This window comes from Paroedura picta, chromosome 9, assembly GCF_049243985.1.
Source record: "Paroedura picta isolate Pp20150507F chromosome 9, Ppicta_v3.0, whole genome shotgun sequence".
In the NCBI taxonomy this organism is placed as follows: Eukaryota; Metazoa; Chordata; class Lepidosauria; order Squamata; family Gekkonidae; genus Paroedura; species Paroedura picta.
Genome location: NC_135377.1, coordinates 37,140,926 through 37,158,617, shown reverse-complemented (window position 1 = coordinate 37,158,617; position 17,692 = coordinate 37,140,926). Strand labels below are relative to the sequence as shown.

Below are 17,692 nucleotides of genomic sequence, written 5' to 3'. Positions count from 1 at the left end.
TATAATTTTAAAGATACGCTATATAAGATACTATATTCCTTCCTTCAAACATTATTTGGTAACTGATGTATTTTACAACTATATTATTAATTTCACAATTACTACATATTCTGTATTACATATTAAATATTTAAAAACACTTTGGGAGCTTTCAGGAGAAGGAATGAGGAACTAGTAGGAGAGAGAAAAATGAGGTCCTCCCCTCTCATTGTGCTGTGCTTGGCAGTGGTGGTGCAGCATCCCAGGAGCCAGTTGGGCAGTGTGATAGCCCAAGAGCTGCGCTGGGCCAGGCACTGGCAGCACAGCTTCCTGAGAGCTATTCTGGGCCAGCCCAGTGGCAGTACAAAAAAGGGGCAGCCCAGGAGGTGCAGCAAATGGGAGTATTTTATTCCTCCTCCTGCAACTTCTAACCTCCCTTACCAAGCCAGCAACCTACCACCAGCCTGCTGGAAGGTAGGGAGGGAGGGAGGGAGAGCAGCAAGGGCGGGAGGGTGAATGGGAAGAGTGGGGGTAAAAGAGTGCTAGGAGAAGTAGTAAGTGGCAAGTGTGGAGGTGAGTGAATGGAGTGAATGTGGAGGAGTGAATGAATGTCAAGGGTAGGGGTGAGTGGAATTACAAGGGTGGGGGTGGTAGGTGAAGAAAGCAGCAGGAGTTTGGTAGATTATGGAGAAAAGGGGGCAAAAGAGATAAGGAGAATGGAAGAAAGGGGGGATTGGGGATAGGTTAACAGAGAAAGGGAGTAGATTGACAGAGAAGGAGTGGGAGCATGTTTTTAATATGGAAAGGGGGGGAAGTCACCTCCCCCATTCACGTTTAGATACAACAAATGCATATGTCAGGTACATCTAATTAAAAATGACTTCAGAAACAGAGCAGCACATTGTTACTTAACAGCTAGTTCTACTGAGTTAAAAATGCAGCAACTTTCATTGGTAGCTAGGTAACAGAAGAAAACACCATTTACCTGAATTGCTGTTTATTTTACTTTTTATTTTTAAATCCCAGCTGTAGAAATTTTTATTCTCTGCACTTATGAGATGTTAAAAAGAGTGACTGTTTACAGTGTAGCTAAATTGTTTAATGTACTGTTTGGTAGAGGAGGCAAATTAGACTACAAAATAAATGTCCCGTATATCTGTAACCAGCCATTAGTGATTTTTATTTTTTATAAACCTTTCAATATATTATGTAAATAATAGCAAATGCCCTCTCCTGATTTGTAATAAATATTAAACTCTATGAGGCATGAAACGATAACATTTCCAAAAATGAGAATGTTTCTTCCCTCATGTTGTTCTTCATGAAGATTTTTTCAAATTGAGCACATCATCATACTATGCCATTTCATTTATATACACCCGCACACATACACACACACACACATCTTCATTATTACTCAGTGGAAGCTGAGCACAGTGTAGTAGTTAGAGCAGCTTTTTTCAAGCTTTTAATCATTGAGAAACACCTGAAACATTCTTCAAGCTTTGAAAAACTCCCGAAGTGGCATGATCTCGCGGAATATGATTAGGAAACATAGCTGTGCACACACACTCATGAGGTTCCTCCCCTTTCTACCCACTCCAGGCCCTTTATTGGCCATTTTGGGAGGGGAAAACCCTTCAAGGACTGTCAAGAACCCCCGTGGGTTACATTGGGCAACTCGTTTAATTACCCTCTCTGCCATGGATGCTTGCTGGATGACTTTGGGCCAATCACATACTCACAGCCTCACCTACTTTACAGGGTTGTTGTAAGGGGGGAAATGGAGAAGAGGAAAATGATGTAAATTACTCTGGATAATCATTGGGGAGGAAAGTGGGATAATTTAAATTAAAAAAACATAGTCACTGGTAGAGTGAACAGTTTAGTAGAGAATGAAAATGTCAATCAGGCCATCCCAGCTCCACCCTACCTGTGCCCAAATATGGTGTACCGGAAGGAAAACTAAAGCCCCAGGTCGTTCCGCCATGATGCACAGTGTGGCAGAGCCACCTGGGGCATATTTTTTGTTGTTGTTTTAATTCTTTAAAAAAGGCTCACACTACCCTGCAGCATGGCAGAGTAAGTCTTACTGCCCCTGCTGCCATGCAGGAGCATGCATCTGGGGCAGATGGAGTACAGTGGGCTAACCTGTGCAGACCTGGGAAAAGGCAAGGCAACTTGTCCTGAGCCAAAACCTGTGTGGCGGTAAAGGTTGTACTGTGTCATATCCAGCTCATGTTCCACTGATGTAAGAAGGTGGTGAGGGTTCTTAGCAGATTCTCCTCCACGCCTGACTTTCTATTCATGAAGGGTGGCTGCTTACTGCTAGGGAAGGAAGAAAGTGGGGAACAATTATCTGATGGAAAGCAGATGTAATATTATTTATAATGTACTGAATTCCAAGACTATATATGGTTTTAGATTGTAGCTATAGGATGACTTGTCTTGTGGTCTGCAGTATTATTGACGTTTTGTCTTGCAGTGCTCCTATATGGATATTATATTTCTTATAAAACATGTATTAAACAGATGGAAACATCTTTGTTTTGGTTCTAAAACCATAAGAAAAAATCCTGTGTTAACTCTACTAACTTCTAATTTGGCTATTTTTTCATATTATACCTTTAAAATATATATTTATATTTTTATATTCATTTTATATTATATTATGTTTTATATAATATATTTTGTGAAGTCCAATTAGAATAGATTTCATAAATCAGGAGAGAAATCTTAACTGTTTATTATGCTTAATCATGATCCATAAGATTTCAGATCGGCAGTCTAAATTCAGGATTTTTATACCCATTTCCCCCCCGGTCTCCATAGGAAGATGTAAAACTCCCCTGGGAATTAGAAAAATAGAATTAGAAAAATAGTCCCAGAATATCCAGAGATCAACTGGGTTCTTTTGGGAGTGCCATGGAAATGCATTCACTGAAGTACTGTAATTTAGGAATTGTAGCATATGTGCTTTCATGATCTCTGCTGAAGTTCACAAAGCCCTAAATGGTACAGAGCTCATTCATACTTTATATCTTGGATAGTCATATAAGAACAAAAGATATGTATATTTCACCAAAAATCTCTAGAATCCAGCCTGGCCTGGAGGAAATTCACCTACATTCCACAGTGGCAATTAGCAGTTCCCAGGGTATAGAAGGAAGGGCCACAAGAGACAAACACTGGCATATCCCTTCCTGCCCACTCACTCACAATCTGCCTAAGTTCATAAAATCAGCATTTCTGTTGATGATTTGGTAGCCATCTTTGTTTGGAGTAAATACAATATATTAAGAGACTCTAAACCTCGTCTTAGTAGTTTTGTACACCAAATTCTTTGTCAAAATTTACCCTTTCTATGATGTGTTTAGCATAATCCTTAAATGTAGGTCTAGGAAGGATAGGAGGGTGGTGCAGTGGAATAAAATAGCCACTAACCATGTTTGAATAAAATATATGGCCACAGCTGTATGCTCATTAGTGGGATGGATCTAAACATTGGATGACCCACCCGCCCCCTGGTAAAAGACAATATAATGCTTGTAATGGCAGGCACCCCATTGCCCCTTTAAAGGTAAAGGTAAAGGTATCCCCTGTGCAAGCACCGAGTCATATCTGTCCCTTGGGGTGATGCCCTCTAGCGTTTTCATGGCAGACTCAATACGGGGTGGTTTGCCAGTGCCTTCCCCAGTCATTACTGTTTACCCCCCAGCAAGCTGGGTACTCATTTTACCAACCTCGGAAGGACGGAAGGCTGAGTCAACCCTGAGCCGGCTGCTGGGATCAAACTCCCAGCCTCATCCCTGCTGGGATCAAACTCCCAGCTTTCAGACTGCATGACTGCTGCCTTACCACTCTGCGCCACAAGAGGCTCTATTGCCCCTTTAAGAAGCCCAAAATTGCTGGGTTCTGCTAATACAGGGACAACACCGCTGGCTGAAACTGTTCAGCTCAATTCCCTTAAAATGGGAAGATTCTCTTACCACATGAGTTTAAAAAGTGGGTGGGGAACTCCAGCTGCCTCAACATAGCTAATATGCTGGAGCACATAGCCATCTGATCAGTTGTAGCCCCTTATATTCTGATCTGTACATCACTGGTATCAGGAAGGGGTTTGATCAGAGCACGTGGTTGTGGCTGCAATTGCTTCCTATGTGCTCCTGATCAGAAAAATGTAAATGCTGAAGACCAGAAGAGAGGATGAGCCAACCGAGAGTGGATTTTTAAAGTCACCAGGCAACATTCCCCATGCCCATTCCAGCCATGCTGGCTTATGCAGCAGACCAATCTATTCAGCTGGCTTTGCCCCCACACCAAGCTGCAAGCCATGCTTTCGTTGCTTCACTCACCTCCCAGATTACCATGAGAGTCTCCTGGCAACTTGGGGCCATAGTTGTCATCTGCTAATGAAAGTAAATCAAAGTACATTCAAATGCATATTTATCACCCTTGGCTATCTATCCATTTTCTTCACTTCCTCTGTTCTCTGCCCTACTGTCAAAATTTAGCTTCCTTGGAGACAGAAACCGCTCTGTCTCTCTCTGTGCTAATGAAGCCTTTTTAAACACAATGTTCATTAATACTTTTTAGTGCACCATTCTGTTATTATATGAAATGCAGTTCAAGTCCATACATCTCTTATATTCTAAAATGTTGTGAATATTTAACCAAAATAAATCCTGTAATTTTCTTTTGCAATATCAATCTTGTTGCACCCAGAGCTCATAGTGTCATACAGTGTCATACAGACGCATCAGAGAATTTTTACATTGCTCAAGAACAAATAAAAAATAAATTGAAAACATTCAGTGTTTCAGCTTTGCTGCTCTATCACATAGCTATCAAAAACAGAATAGAGCTGCAATCCTATAGGACACTTTTCTCAGAGTAAGCCCTGTTGAATAACAATAAATATTGGATTGCACCTTTTCCTCCCAAATTGCCATTATGTTTCAAAATTAGTAAGTAAATTTATCCTAAGCAGAGTTACACTATTCTAAGCCATTGAGTTTAATGGATTTAGAAGAGTGTGTCTTCTGGCAGTGTTGATACATGGAAGTTTTGTTTTTCGGATAATTTGTAATAGATTTACACCTACATTATTAACTTCCTCATTGTATAGTTTGTTGAAGAGATAAATCAGCAGGCCAGAAATTTATAATTATTAAATTTGTCCATATATATGGCCCAGTTAGGGCTACTAGTGTCCAGGTGGGGCCTGGAATTCTCTTGAAATTACAACTGATTTCCAAACTACACATTTTAGTTCCAGAGAAAACAGGAACTTTGGAGAGTGGATTCTGTGACATCACATCTCTGCTGAGCTCATGTTCCAAGTTCATACTTCCCAGCTTCTGCCCCCAAATCTCCGGGAATTTCCCAGTGGTTTTGATTTCAGTCAATTTAGAAGTGTGTGACTCTGTTTAGGAGTACACTGATAATCTGGTTTGTTACATGTTACATGAAGGACAAGCAGAGGGTGTTCCCATTATGCTTCCTGCCCCATTATTGTTCCTTCATCTACTAATCTCGCCATATTCTATGATGTAAACTTGAATGCTCCTTGTTTCTGCAGACTTGGAAGGGTGGATGTGGGTTCTAACAGAAGAACAGAGTAGGGGTTGCAGTAGCTCCACCCACCTAATGCAAATAATCTGTTAAAAAATGCAGCCCTTCTTATATTCATTTCAGTGAAAGTCAAATGAGCTAATTCTGTTTAAAATGTACTCTTTGCCTTTGCATTATAATGATATGCAATTATCCAAAATATTTAAAATCTCTTATGTATTTTTAATTTTTTTACCATAATTCTACAATTTATATGGTGTGTTTTAGACAAAGCAGTTCTGGTTTCTAAAATTTTACTTAATTTTTAATATATATTTTTTAGATATTTCCACACCATATACTTGGGCATTCGTAGTCGACAGAGTGGAGAAAATGACAGATGGCGCTTTTACTGGAAAATGGTCTATGAATATGCAGATGTGAGCATGCTGCATTTACTTGCCACATTCCTCGAAAGTGCTCCACAGCTAGTCTTGCAGCTCTGCATTGTTGTACAGACGCGTACTCTTCAGGCCCTCCAAGGTAAGTAAAGACTTATCGTCTTTCACCATTCTAAACATTAAGAAATACTTTTGTGTATATAAAATCTCATACCATCATGTTGACCTCAGAATAGGTTTGCCAACTCTGGCTTAGAAAGTCTCTGGAGGTTTGGCAGGCAGAACCTAGGGTGGTAGAGCAGGGCTTTGATTATGTGTGTGGGGAAAGAGAAAAAGGAGTGTTGGGTGGTTTCTATCAGCATGGATTTAATATGCTTTAGGTTTAACTTGTTTGGAATCCAGATGCCTTGTTCGTATACAACCAAGTTTAATCTCTTCTATGAGGTCTACACACTGATTTTCTGTGAATCCTGAGAACGTGAAACATGAAACTAGCTGCTCTGGATTATTTCTGAACTGGGGAATGCCAGTAATTATTTCAAGATTCAAGTCCAAAGGGGAAGAGCCATGCCAACTTGCCTAATCAAATAAAAAAGATTTCAGAAACAAAGGCCCAAACCCTAATAGTGGTGAGATAAAAAAGGAGCATTCTAGTACAAGATGTTTTGTAAAAATGAGATGCAGTGTTATATCTATTGCCTTAGTTTTGAATCCAGGAAAATTACTATGCAATATATTGAATACATACATAATATACTTGATATGAGAAAATCCTTTTGATGGACCTGAAAACTATAATTATTTAAGTTAAATTGATCTTTCAGAGATAGTAGTAGAAACTGGAAAATTTTGATTTCAGCTCTGGTTGTAATAACCTTCAAATAAACCTTGTTCAGGAAAAGTTTAGCTTGGTATATGTATTATTTGCTTTTATTCCCCAAACCTCATTTTAGCAACATTTCTTGGCATTGCATGAGCATTAAAAACCACAGATATCTGTTAGAAGTAGTACTGTCTCTTAAATTGTGTATTCTGTAGTCTGAAAGATTTACAAGGAATACCATATTTTCTTTCTGTTTCTAGCATACTTTGTAACCACAAAAAAATGTCCTTGTAGTAATCTGGCAAAATTTAGTCCTTTGCCTTTATACCATATATCAATGTTATTTGTCTTCTTAAATGCAATAGTAGACTTCTCATTACATTTGGGTATTTTTATATGTATCCTTATGGTTCACAATGCCATTTCAAAGGAAATAATCATGAAGAAGAAGAAGAAGAGTTGGTTCTTATATGCTGCTTTTCTCTCCCCGAAGGAGTCTCAAAGTGGCTTACAGTCGCCTTCCTTTTCCTCTCCCCACAACACACCCCCTGTGAGGTAGGTGAGGTTGAGAGAGCCCTGATATTACTGCTCAGTCAGAACATAGCTATCTTCATGTGATAGAAAATGATGCAGAATGAAAAGACTAATAGGACTATACCCTCCTATATGAACAGAGCCTACACATGCAAATATTCCCAGGTCGTGGTGCATACAGAATTGGTTACTGCATGGAATATGACAGTGAAACAGTCTCCTTCCTATAGTGTACCTCTTCATTTTTTTATGGTTTCTTGCCTACATTTTGAAAATCTGAGTTAATTTTAGGTATTAGGAACCCCTTTTTTCTGGTACTGTTGTTCCCAATCTGTGAGCTAAATGACACCAGGGGACATTGTGGTCAGAAAATACATCCATATTGGACAGGTTTTCTCTTTCACCTATCTGTGGCTTTCCCCTGTGCTTGCTTTTGTGGCAGCCCTGTCCTCCCAGCTCTGTGTTAGGGTTTAATATGCCAGCTATCTTACCACAACACAGGATTCTTCCCCAATTAGGTCCACCTTCTCTGTGTCCTCATCTAGCAACAGGCCAGCCTTGCACCTCCCCCCCACCCCCCCACCCCCCCGCAATGTTCTGACCTAGTTAGGGCTGCTTGAGAAGAACTGTTCCTCATGAGTGGTTTAGTGGAGCATATTTTCTGCACTTGTTGCATTCAAATCTAGATGCTGAAACTAACTGAATATGGAACCAGATTTAAGGATAAAACTTGCATTACTTCAACCAAATTGATAATCTTTAAAAGCTACAAAACACCAGCTATTTCATTCAGTTGTGTGTTGGTGGGGGTGGCATGGAGGCTGAGCAAATGAGAGCACAAGGAGAGCTTTCCTAAAAAAGCAGAAGGGGGAGAGAAATGGGTAACACATGTTGTCCCACATGGCCATAATGCATTTCAGGATAAGAGGCTGTGCATTTGGTGTGGGCACACAAAGCTGACTGGTGGAGGAGATGAGCAGGGCAGTTGAGGTGCCTGCTGTTGCCTACCCTGTCCCTTCCCTCCCTTCCTCCCACTAGGAGCCCTGCCCATGGACACTGACCAATACTGGGTGGGGCAGAGCCGAGCAAAGGGGTGGCACTGGAGGCCCCACCCAGCCCCCCAGCTGAAGCTGCCACCTGGGCACACCACCCACTGCCACCATGTCATCATACCTCAACCTGCTCCCACATCATCAGGCCAGTGCCCACAAGCACAGCACTTAGTGGGAGGGAGTCGGGCAGGCACCAGCAGGCCTAAAAACTGATGTTATCCCTTCATTCAGTGTTATGTTTTAAGCTGTGTGATTACAAAATCCAAATCAATAGATTTCTCATAAAAACTCAAAACTAAGCCGAGTAAACAGAAGCCTAGCTAGGGAGTTAGATACTTAGCAAGTGTGAGTGATGTACTTATGAGTGACTAGGTTTTTACCTAGGACTTAAACAGGTTGAAAATTCCATGGATTCCTTAATGTAATATTTAGGAAGTCGACGGTAACATCACAAAGCTGTGCAAATGAATCATAATTTCTTGCAGCTGTGCTCTGTTACAGCTGGTTTTATTATTAAAGCATGCAGGGTTGCTTTTTAGCTATCTGATCATTCTGAAAAGCGGACCTGCTTTGCTATGCTGATTGTTTCCATGATCAATACACATCCATTTAATTTACTTTAGAGATTTGTAGCATGACAATAAACATTTGGCAATTTGTTCTTTGCTGCTGAGAGGTTTGCAGTGAGCCATCTATGATGGAGACTGTGAACCCAGTTATTTACATCACAAACAATAAATGTATGATGTAAATGAAAAGCAATAGGATTTCTTCATAATAGAGAAGTCAAGTGATACATATTTAACCTTTACTAAGCCACATTCTTCTAAAAACACCATAATAGAGCAAAATCTAATATAAGAAAAAGCCCCTGAGATTCACTGAGTGGGCCATTGCCACTGTGGGGGAAGACCACCGATGAGGACCTGGCTGGTGTGAGAGAACTCCCAGCCCCAGCATCCCCTGGGCGGCACAGCACAACGGCGCAGCAGGGAAGGGGTGGGGCTGAACCAGGCATCCTTTTAAGGGATGGACTGATGTAGCTCGGCCTCTTCCCCTTCCTAAGGGTGTCTGAAGACACAAAACCCACCCTCCCTCTCTCTGCTATTTTGGTTACACAAGGTATTTCAGTGAAAGCTCTGGAATGCTCAGAAGTTTCCATGAAAATCATTTTTACTGGGAGATCACAGTCTCCCAAGCCCAGGCTTGTTGACTAGGTCTTCAGAGATGTTTCAACAGAGCATAATCTTTGCTAATAATTACCCAAGGTAAACCCCATCATTTGTTTTAAATGATAGATCCAACTTGAAAAAAAGAACTAAGGAAATAGTGCAGTTACAATGCATTAGCTTCCCCACTGAAGACAGGATATTCTCAGATATCAGGAATTAGGAAAACAGACTAAGTCCCAACTTTTCTTTTTGTAGAAATTTACTACTCTTAATAATGAGGGAAGAGTTTTTAACATAAATGGCACAAAGAAAAATTCATCTCCCCATCACTCTAGCATTTTGTCTGTTTAAAGTGATCCCAGGGTACATGTATTCTTGCTTTGTTTTATATTCTTGGATGCAAGAATATAATTATATATTTTGGATGCAAAGTAGTATGCCAGAGAGAAACACAGAGAAGGTATGAACACAGGATGTCCCATTGTCTTATTATTAGTCTTCAATCTAACATTCTTTACAAATTGCTTCTAAATTCCTTTATTTAAAGTGTTCTTGAGGATTTGAGTAGGGGTGTGAGCATCAAAATGTTTAAGATTTCAGGTCTAGATTTCAAGATGCTATCAGGTTTTCGGAACTTTCCTTAGAATTTGCCTCTCCCTCCCCTCAGGTTCTTTAGGCAGGTCTGAAAATTTGGAACAGCATCTCCCTTACTTTAAATTTGAAGACAATATGTGAAGTCATTGTCCCCTATACTTCCTTTAATTTTTAATCCTTCCCTGTCTTTCCCTTCCTAGCTTACTTATATACTGATGTATTACCATATAAGATTAAAAAGAGAGACTTCAGATATGAAGGACAAATATGCTCTAAAATTCAAAGGCGAGGCAGGTGGCAAGTAGGGACAACATTTTCTCTAGTGGCACCTCACTTTTCGAATGGCTTTCCACTTGAGGGTTGCCTGGAACCTACTTTACTTACTTTTAGATGTCAGGCTAAAACACATCTTTTTACCCAGATTTTTAGAGTTTTATCTTATCTACTTTTTAATAGTAAGCTTGTTTTATGGATAGCTTTTATGCTCCTTATGGCTTGCTTTTGAAGGCATTTTTATACTACAGTTTTTTATTGTAAGCCATCTTGAAGAAGAATCAGAGGAAGAAGCTTAGACATTTTTAAATAACTATTTTAACATAATGGATTTGGCTGCAAATAAATCAATATAGGTGTGTTAGGACTTTTATTTACTTCACTGAGTCCTTTGCAGTGGAGCAAAATATTTAAGTTTCTTCTAGTAGAAACTGTAAAGCAACTCACTCATCTTAACCATGGAGTTGGCACAATGGTGAAAAATCATCCAAGGTAGTTAGATACATTGGCCTACTGCATCTAAGAAGGAAAGAAAAGTCCTGGCATATGATATGATATGGCCACTTTGCTCAACTTAAGCAGATTGGAAACTGGTTAGTGTCTAGATGGGGAGCCCCTGGTAATTCTGTGCAAACCACATTGAGCTCCATAGAGGAAATGTAAAATGTAATACTGGTTGAATAATGCTGTTTGTTTGAAATGATATATGAACAGGAGAATCTATTACTTTAAATACTTACCTAGGATTGAAATTCAGCAATAATTGATTTCTTTCCGAGCTGTTCTGTCTGTACATTTTTACAGTTTGTGAGAAGTTGATATATACAAATGTAAGCATGCTATTTCTTTTCAAAGTGCTCCATCTAGAGCTGTGATGGACTAATGCAGCTCTATTACCAACATCTTTTTTTAGCTGCTCCAGCTGCTATGTTCTTGGTTATATCCTTCTAATAATTGTTGTTTGAAACATAGCGTATTCAAGTCCATCTGTTATTCTTATAATACTGAGCTCCTGAGAAGATAAGAACACTCACTTTATAAAAGACAAATGGTGGAAGTCCATTTATCCATCTGTGCCACTGAATCAACTGTAGTATCTACTAGTTCCCTGTTATCCATAACATCTATGATACTGATACCCATATCCACAGCAGTTCTGTAGCCAGTTCTTGAAATTTATTTCTGGTTATGTCCAAATTTATGGTTACAGCCTATGGCCACTTGGGATTTTTGACTTTCATCATTTAAAGTGCATTTCTCATTGTTATATCAGCTAAATGAGAGAGTGAAGTGAGTGCTTTGAGGAACGATCTGTCTGTCAGTCTTTTATCAAGGTGAAGTAGTACTCAGTTCTCACTTAAATTTTCTGCTAAAAGAACATGGAAAAATCTGGGAGAGAACAAGCAATGTCTCAGTCAGCTTCACAGCTCTCTGTAGTTTTTTTGCAGGAAGGTGGGTGTTTTCATGCAACCTCACCTTCCTGCAACTCCGCCCCCTGCAGCCCTCCCATGTGGCAGAACCATTCCGCCGCAGCTGCATCCCCGTGCGGACACAAAAAACAGGAAAGCGGAATCAGCTCAAGCTAGTTTTTCCTCAGACTTCTGTGGTGCCTGGAGATCATTTTACTGATCATAAAACCTGGAAGGATAGCAGGGAGTGTAGATTCAAAATGGCTCAAAATGATGACCATAAGTCACATTTACTGTCTTTGGACTAAGGGTATAACATGACATCATGCCCAACATGTTGCCACTGTACTCCAAAAGCCCATGAGGGGGATAGTTGTGCCAGGCTTCAAGAAGCATTGTCAGAAAGATACTGAAATCTCCAGAAAAACAAGCTCCCCAAAAGCTCAGTCCCTTGATATTGGATTCGACAGATGAATCAGCACCAGCATTTTTGGCATCAGACCCACCATCAAAAAAAGCCAAAAAGTAGTGAAAACATGCCCAACAGGCTTCCTCTTGATGCAAGTCCAGATGTCTTCCACAACATTTATCACTGATACCAATGCTTGCCGTCTTCCTGGATTCAGGGATCACTCTCCCCTTGAGGTTTATTCTCTCCAGCTTGACACAGGCTGACAGACGTATCTCCAGAGAAACCTGGTTGTCCAGCACTGCTGCTCCTTCTAGATCTGACAGCAGCATTTGACATGGTCGATCACAAACTACTGACCCACCTCCTAGCTGAGATAGGAGTTAGAGTCATAGCCCTGAAATGGCTGGAGGAGTCCTTTCTGCAAAATCAGGGACAGAGGGTAGCAGTAGGAAAAAACATATGCCAACGTAGGGCTATAAATTCTGGGGTCCCACTGGGAGCTATCCTTTCTCCAATGATATTCAATTTCTATATGCACCCCTTCACCCAGATGATCTGGTATTTCAGGCTGGGTTATCACCAGCATGCAAAAGTCACCCAGCTAGTTCTGTTAATGGATGATCATCAAACCCCCCAGACAACTTGATGTCTGGACATTGCAGTGGACTGGCTTGGGTGGAGCTGGCTGAAGTTGAATCCAGACAAGATGGAGGACCTCTGAATAGGCCAGCATGTAATGGGGCAGATGATACAGCTCCCAGAATTTGACAGGATACAATTAATACCAATACTTACTGTTAAAAGTCTAGATGTGACTCTAGATCCTACATTAACAATGGAGGCACAAGTTGCGAAGACGTATCACCAGATATTTTCCCATCTGCGTCAGGCAAAACAGCTTGCATCATACCTCTCATAGCCAGACCTAGACTGTGTGATCCATGAGACAGTCACCTCTAGAATAGATTTCTGCAACCCACTCTACACAGGGCTACCCTTGAGACTGTTCTGGAAACTCTAGCTGGTTAATATGTGGCTGCATGAGTCCTATAATATAATACTGATGCTCGATCAAACATTCAGAATATGGTTAGGAAGCATAGCTGTGTACATGCTCACCCAGGGGCCCCCTCCTTTCCCATCCTGTCCAGGCCCATCATTGGCCATTTTGGGACGGGGGAGAGGTTGACATGAACTGGGGTCATCCCATAAATATTTAACAAATACACACACACACACACACACACACATATATATATTGTTTCGGTGCCATTATATCCTATGGCAGGCTTTCTCAACCGGTGTTTCATTAAAGCCTTGGAAGGGTTTCCTGAATGGGTGGGAGTTATATAACTCCCACCCATTCAGGAAACCCTTCCAAGGCTTTAATGAAACACCGGTTGAGAAAGCCTGCCATAGGATATAATGGATCCGAAACAATTTGGAAAATCCAAACTGAAACCCAAATCAAGGTGAGTCTGGGTACTACATTCCTATGGGCATATGGAATTTCGTTCAGTTTGTCTGGAAAAAAATCCTCAAATCAGCATTGATTTGTATTTTATTCAGGTAAATTGAATCAAATTGCTTATCCCTAGTTATGACCCTCTTGTGGCGCAGAATGAGCCTCTTGTGGCGCAGAGTGGTAAGGCAGCAATATGCTGTCTGAAGCTCTGCCCATGAAGTTGGGAGTTCGATCCCAGCAGCCGGCTCAAGGTCGACTCAGCCTTCCATCCTTCCGAGGTCGGTAAAATGAGTACCCAGCTTGCTGGGGGGTAAGCGGTAATGACTGGGGAAGGCACTGGCAAACCACCCCGTATTGAGTCTGCCATGAAAACGCTAGAGGGCGTCACCCCAAGGGTCAGACATGACTCGGTGCTTGCACAGGGGATACCTTTACCTTTTTAGTTATGACCCAACATGAGGTGGATTGATTCAGTCAGTCAAGAAAGACCTTCAGTTTGCAAGACTTGAACAAGGCTGTTAATAATAGGATGTTTTAGAAGTTGTTCATCTACAGGTGCCCCATATGTTGGAGGCAACTTATGGCTTATAACTCATACACCTTTATTGGAAAAATTGCCTTTCCTGCAAGTTCCACATGTCCAACAAAAATTAATTCTGAGGTGTTGCTATCCTGAATATGTTCTGTAAGACCATTTACTCACTGGAGGTTTCATGCCGGGCTGCAGGCTGGAGTTTCAGTAGTGGCAGGTTACCCCACCTCTTCCTGCACCCACATGGGGGAGCATTTGGCCTGGTGTACCTCATCCGTCCCCAATTTGTGTTCCTGCATAAGAGCTGGGGCAGTGAAGTTCCCAGTGCATCAACGGTCTAAGAAAGGTATGTTAATCAGTTATGTGGGCAACTGCCTCAACTTTCCTGTCCCGTTTCAGTAGATACATTGTGTAAAATGCAAAAAATAAATTGGGAGCACCACTAATATGAGAAACCAGAAAGAAATACCAAAGGCATAGTCATATATTTCTAATCTCAAAGAGACACAATGCTTATTGTGAAAACCTTTGAGGGGGAAACTATTGGCTAAATTCATAGCAACCCTGGAAATACTTCTTAGTGTAAAAATTTATCTTACACCCCTTTGAATCCAGCTTTGCAACATTCCTTTAAAAAGCTGCATTCAATACATGTACCTAGCATTATCTTGGATGTAACACCAGGACCAAAAGAGAACATTTCACATTATTCCTGGTAATTTTGGGTGCCATTTTGTTCATCTCCATGGTAATGCCTAGAATCTAATGGAAGCACTATCTTGACACCCCACTCATTAAGTTATTGTCCTTATTTTCTCACCAATAGAGATCCAAAGCATATAAAAACGTATTTAAATAATCAAGCAAAATGGAAACAATCTTACAAAATACACAAAACCACATTCTTCTGAATTCATTGATCACCTTATTTAATAACTTCAGGCTCCAAGGATAAGGTTAGGCCCACGTAGAGTGAGTTGCAGAAATCCAGTCTAGAGGTGACCATCACATGGATCACTGTGGCTAGGTGCTCTGGTTCCAGGTAGGGCGCTAGTAGTTTGGCTTGGCGGAGGTGGTAAAATGCCAGCCGTGCTACCTTTGTGACCTGGGCTTCCATTGTAAGGGAAGCATCCAGGATCATGCCCCGGTTCCTGGCGGAGTGAGTCACTAGGAGCTGCACACCGTCCAGGGTGGGCAGACGCACTTCCTCCCATGGTCCCTTCCTACCCAAACACAGGACCTCCGTCTTTGCAGGATTGAGCTTCAGACGATTGCTTGATCCATTTTGTCACTGCTTCCAGGCATCTGGCTAAAGATTCTGGGGGGGAGTCAGGCAAATTATCTGAAAGAAATTATTTAATTTACCAGAGAAGAATATCTACCAATCACAATATCAAGCAGAAACAGTTAAATATTGATTTTAAAACATGCAATATTTGCCATTACTTTGCAAATCGCTTTAAGTATTAGTTTTCTCATGGCACAACTTCTCTCAGCTCTGTAATTTCCTTTGTCAGTTTCCAACTAGGAGTGTGCATTCACCAATCTGAGCGTTAAAAAAATGCCAAAAACTACCTTATCAGTTTTTGAGGAATATTTTTTCAGTTGGATAAAAAGGTAAAGGTATCCCCTGTGCAAGCACCGGGTCATGTTTGACCCTTGGGGTGATGCCCTCTAGCATTTTCATGGCAGACTCAATACGGGGTGGTTTGCCAGTGCCTTCCCCAGTCATTACCGTTTACCCCCCAGCAAGCTGGGTACTCTTTTTTTGGGGGGGGGGCTCTCCAGAATGGCCAAGCTTGAAAAATGCTGACAATATTCAGCCACCAAGAAAAATTGGAGCCTCTTTAAAAGCCTTCTGAGTGAATTCATGGTTTGGCATTCCCTTCGACATTTAAGTGCCTTTCTCTGCCTCCATTGAAAGTAATGGAGGATGGGGGCACATTCCTTGGGGGCTCATAGAATTAGACTTCCTAATTCAATTCTTTTCAGACTTGTGGGAGGGGGAGTTGAGAAGAGACATCAACAGCTATGCAGCAAATTTGGTGCATCTATCTTTAAAAAGCTCCCCACCCCAGCCACAGATACCCCATATAATTCTCCATTATTGCCTATTGGGACCATTGACTATAATGGTTAACATAGGGTATAATGGAGCTGAAAATTTTGGCATTCCTGTGTATCCAAATATCATACAGGTTCAGAAATTTCTGGATATATGAAATTTTGGGGGGTTCAGTATATGCCATCCCCTCCCCATTCAAATGTTGTCATTTATGGAGGATTCAAATGAAATTGCCAATTCAAATGCACTACAGTTAGTTTGACCTTATGGCAACCAATGACCTTGCTCAAATAGCTGCATTTTCTTGTCCAAACTTTTACTTTATTGTTTTGCTTTACAGGTACTAAAAATAACTGACATGAAATGTAGCAGGAGTTTTTACAGCATTTGCTGTCAGGAAGAAAGAAAGCAATCCAAAGGATTCAAAGTTGGAAACAGCTTACTAATGCAGAATTTTCTTGGCCTTTGTAGTACTTGCAAGTATGTGACTGAAGCACAGTTGCAACCAACAAGTTGGAGCAGAAATCGGCAAATGGCTGGTGCCACTCCGTGACGAATTAGAGAAGGAGAACTCTGCCTTTTCCAGCATGCATTTGTTAGAGGGAGATTAGAAAGATAGTTGGTTTACACAGCACTATGAAAATGTATTGTACAGAAGGATTAGTGCACTTCATGCAAGTATGGACTATGATGTCACCATTTGTGGTGCTACTGAACATTCATGAACAGCTTGCATGCATGAAGCAGCATAAGCCTGCCCCCTACCTAACTGCCTCCATCAGATGCAAGTCAGTAAAGGCACAGGGATTCCTATTTCTTGGGAACAAACTGATTATTTTGTTTTCACTGGCGTTCACTTAAAAATATATCATTAATAGGGAGTGACTTTCTAACCTTGTCTTCCCCTGCAGTTTTTGTGCTGAAAAATGCTACCGCTGAGCTGCTTTTACTCCTGCTGAGGATTTGTTTGGGGAGAGGAGGGGGCTGGGAGTGGCTATAAGCAACCAATGGAGACTTTTTCGATCTGAAAAATAACATCAGAGGGAAGTTTTAAAGACATTTTATACATAAAGTTGTAACTTCATGCCTTTAAAACCCAACCCACAATTAAAATAAGTTTTGGTTCATTCCTAATCCCCACGGCAGCAGGAATGGGGAGGGAGAAAGAGAGGGGGCATATGCCTAGCTCTCAGCAGTTTAGTGACAGATGGTTCCTTTAATGGGGGGAAAACTTAGCCACCCCAATTTGGACTGCAGACCAGCTGAGAGTTTGATATGTTTGCACTGCCTTTCTTCCTGCTTCCTCATTGCTGTGCTTCCTGGAAACCCAATGCACTTCCGGAATTCCAGAAGATAAATTAAGATTACTCCTGGAAGAGTCTGTGTTCATTTCTGATATCCTGAGCTGACCCAAAGCAGCCAATTTGG

At 41.1% G+C, this 17,692-nt stretch overlaps 1 protein-coding gene across 1 annotated transcript in view; it reads left to right on the top strand.

Annotated features, from left to right (window-relative positions):
• The window catches only part of XKR4 (XK related 4), a 135,708-nt gene that overhangs the window by 93,082 nt on the left and 24,934 nt on the right, over window positions 1-17,692 (top strand). Inside the window, exon 2 of the mRNA XM_077352405.1 lies at window positions 5,876-6,075. Coding sequence (XP_077208520.1) covers window positions 5,876-6,075 — 200 coding nt within the window. The remainder of the gene's footprint in view (window positions 1-5,875; window positions 6,076-17,692) is intronic.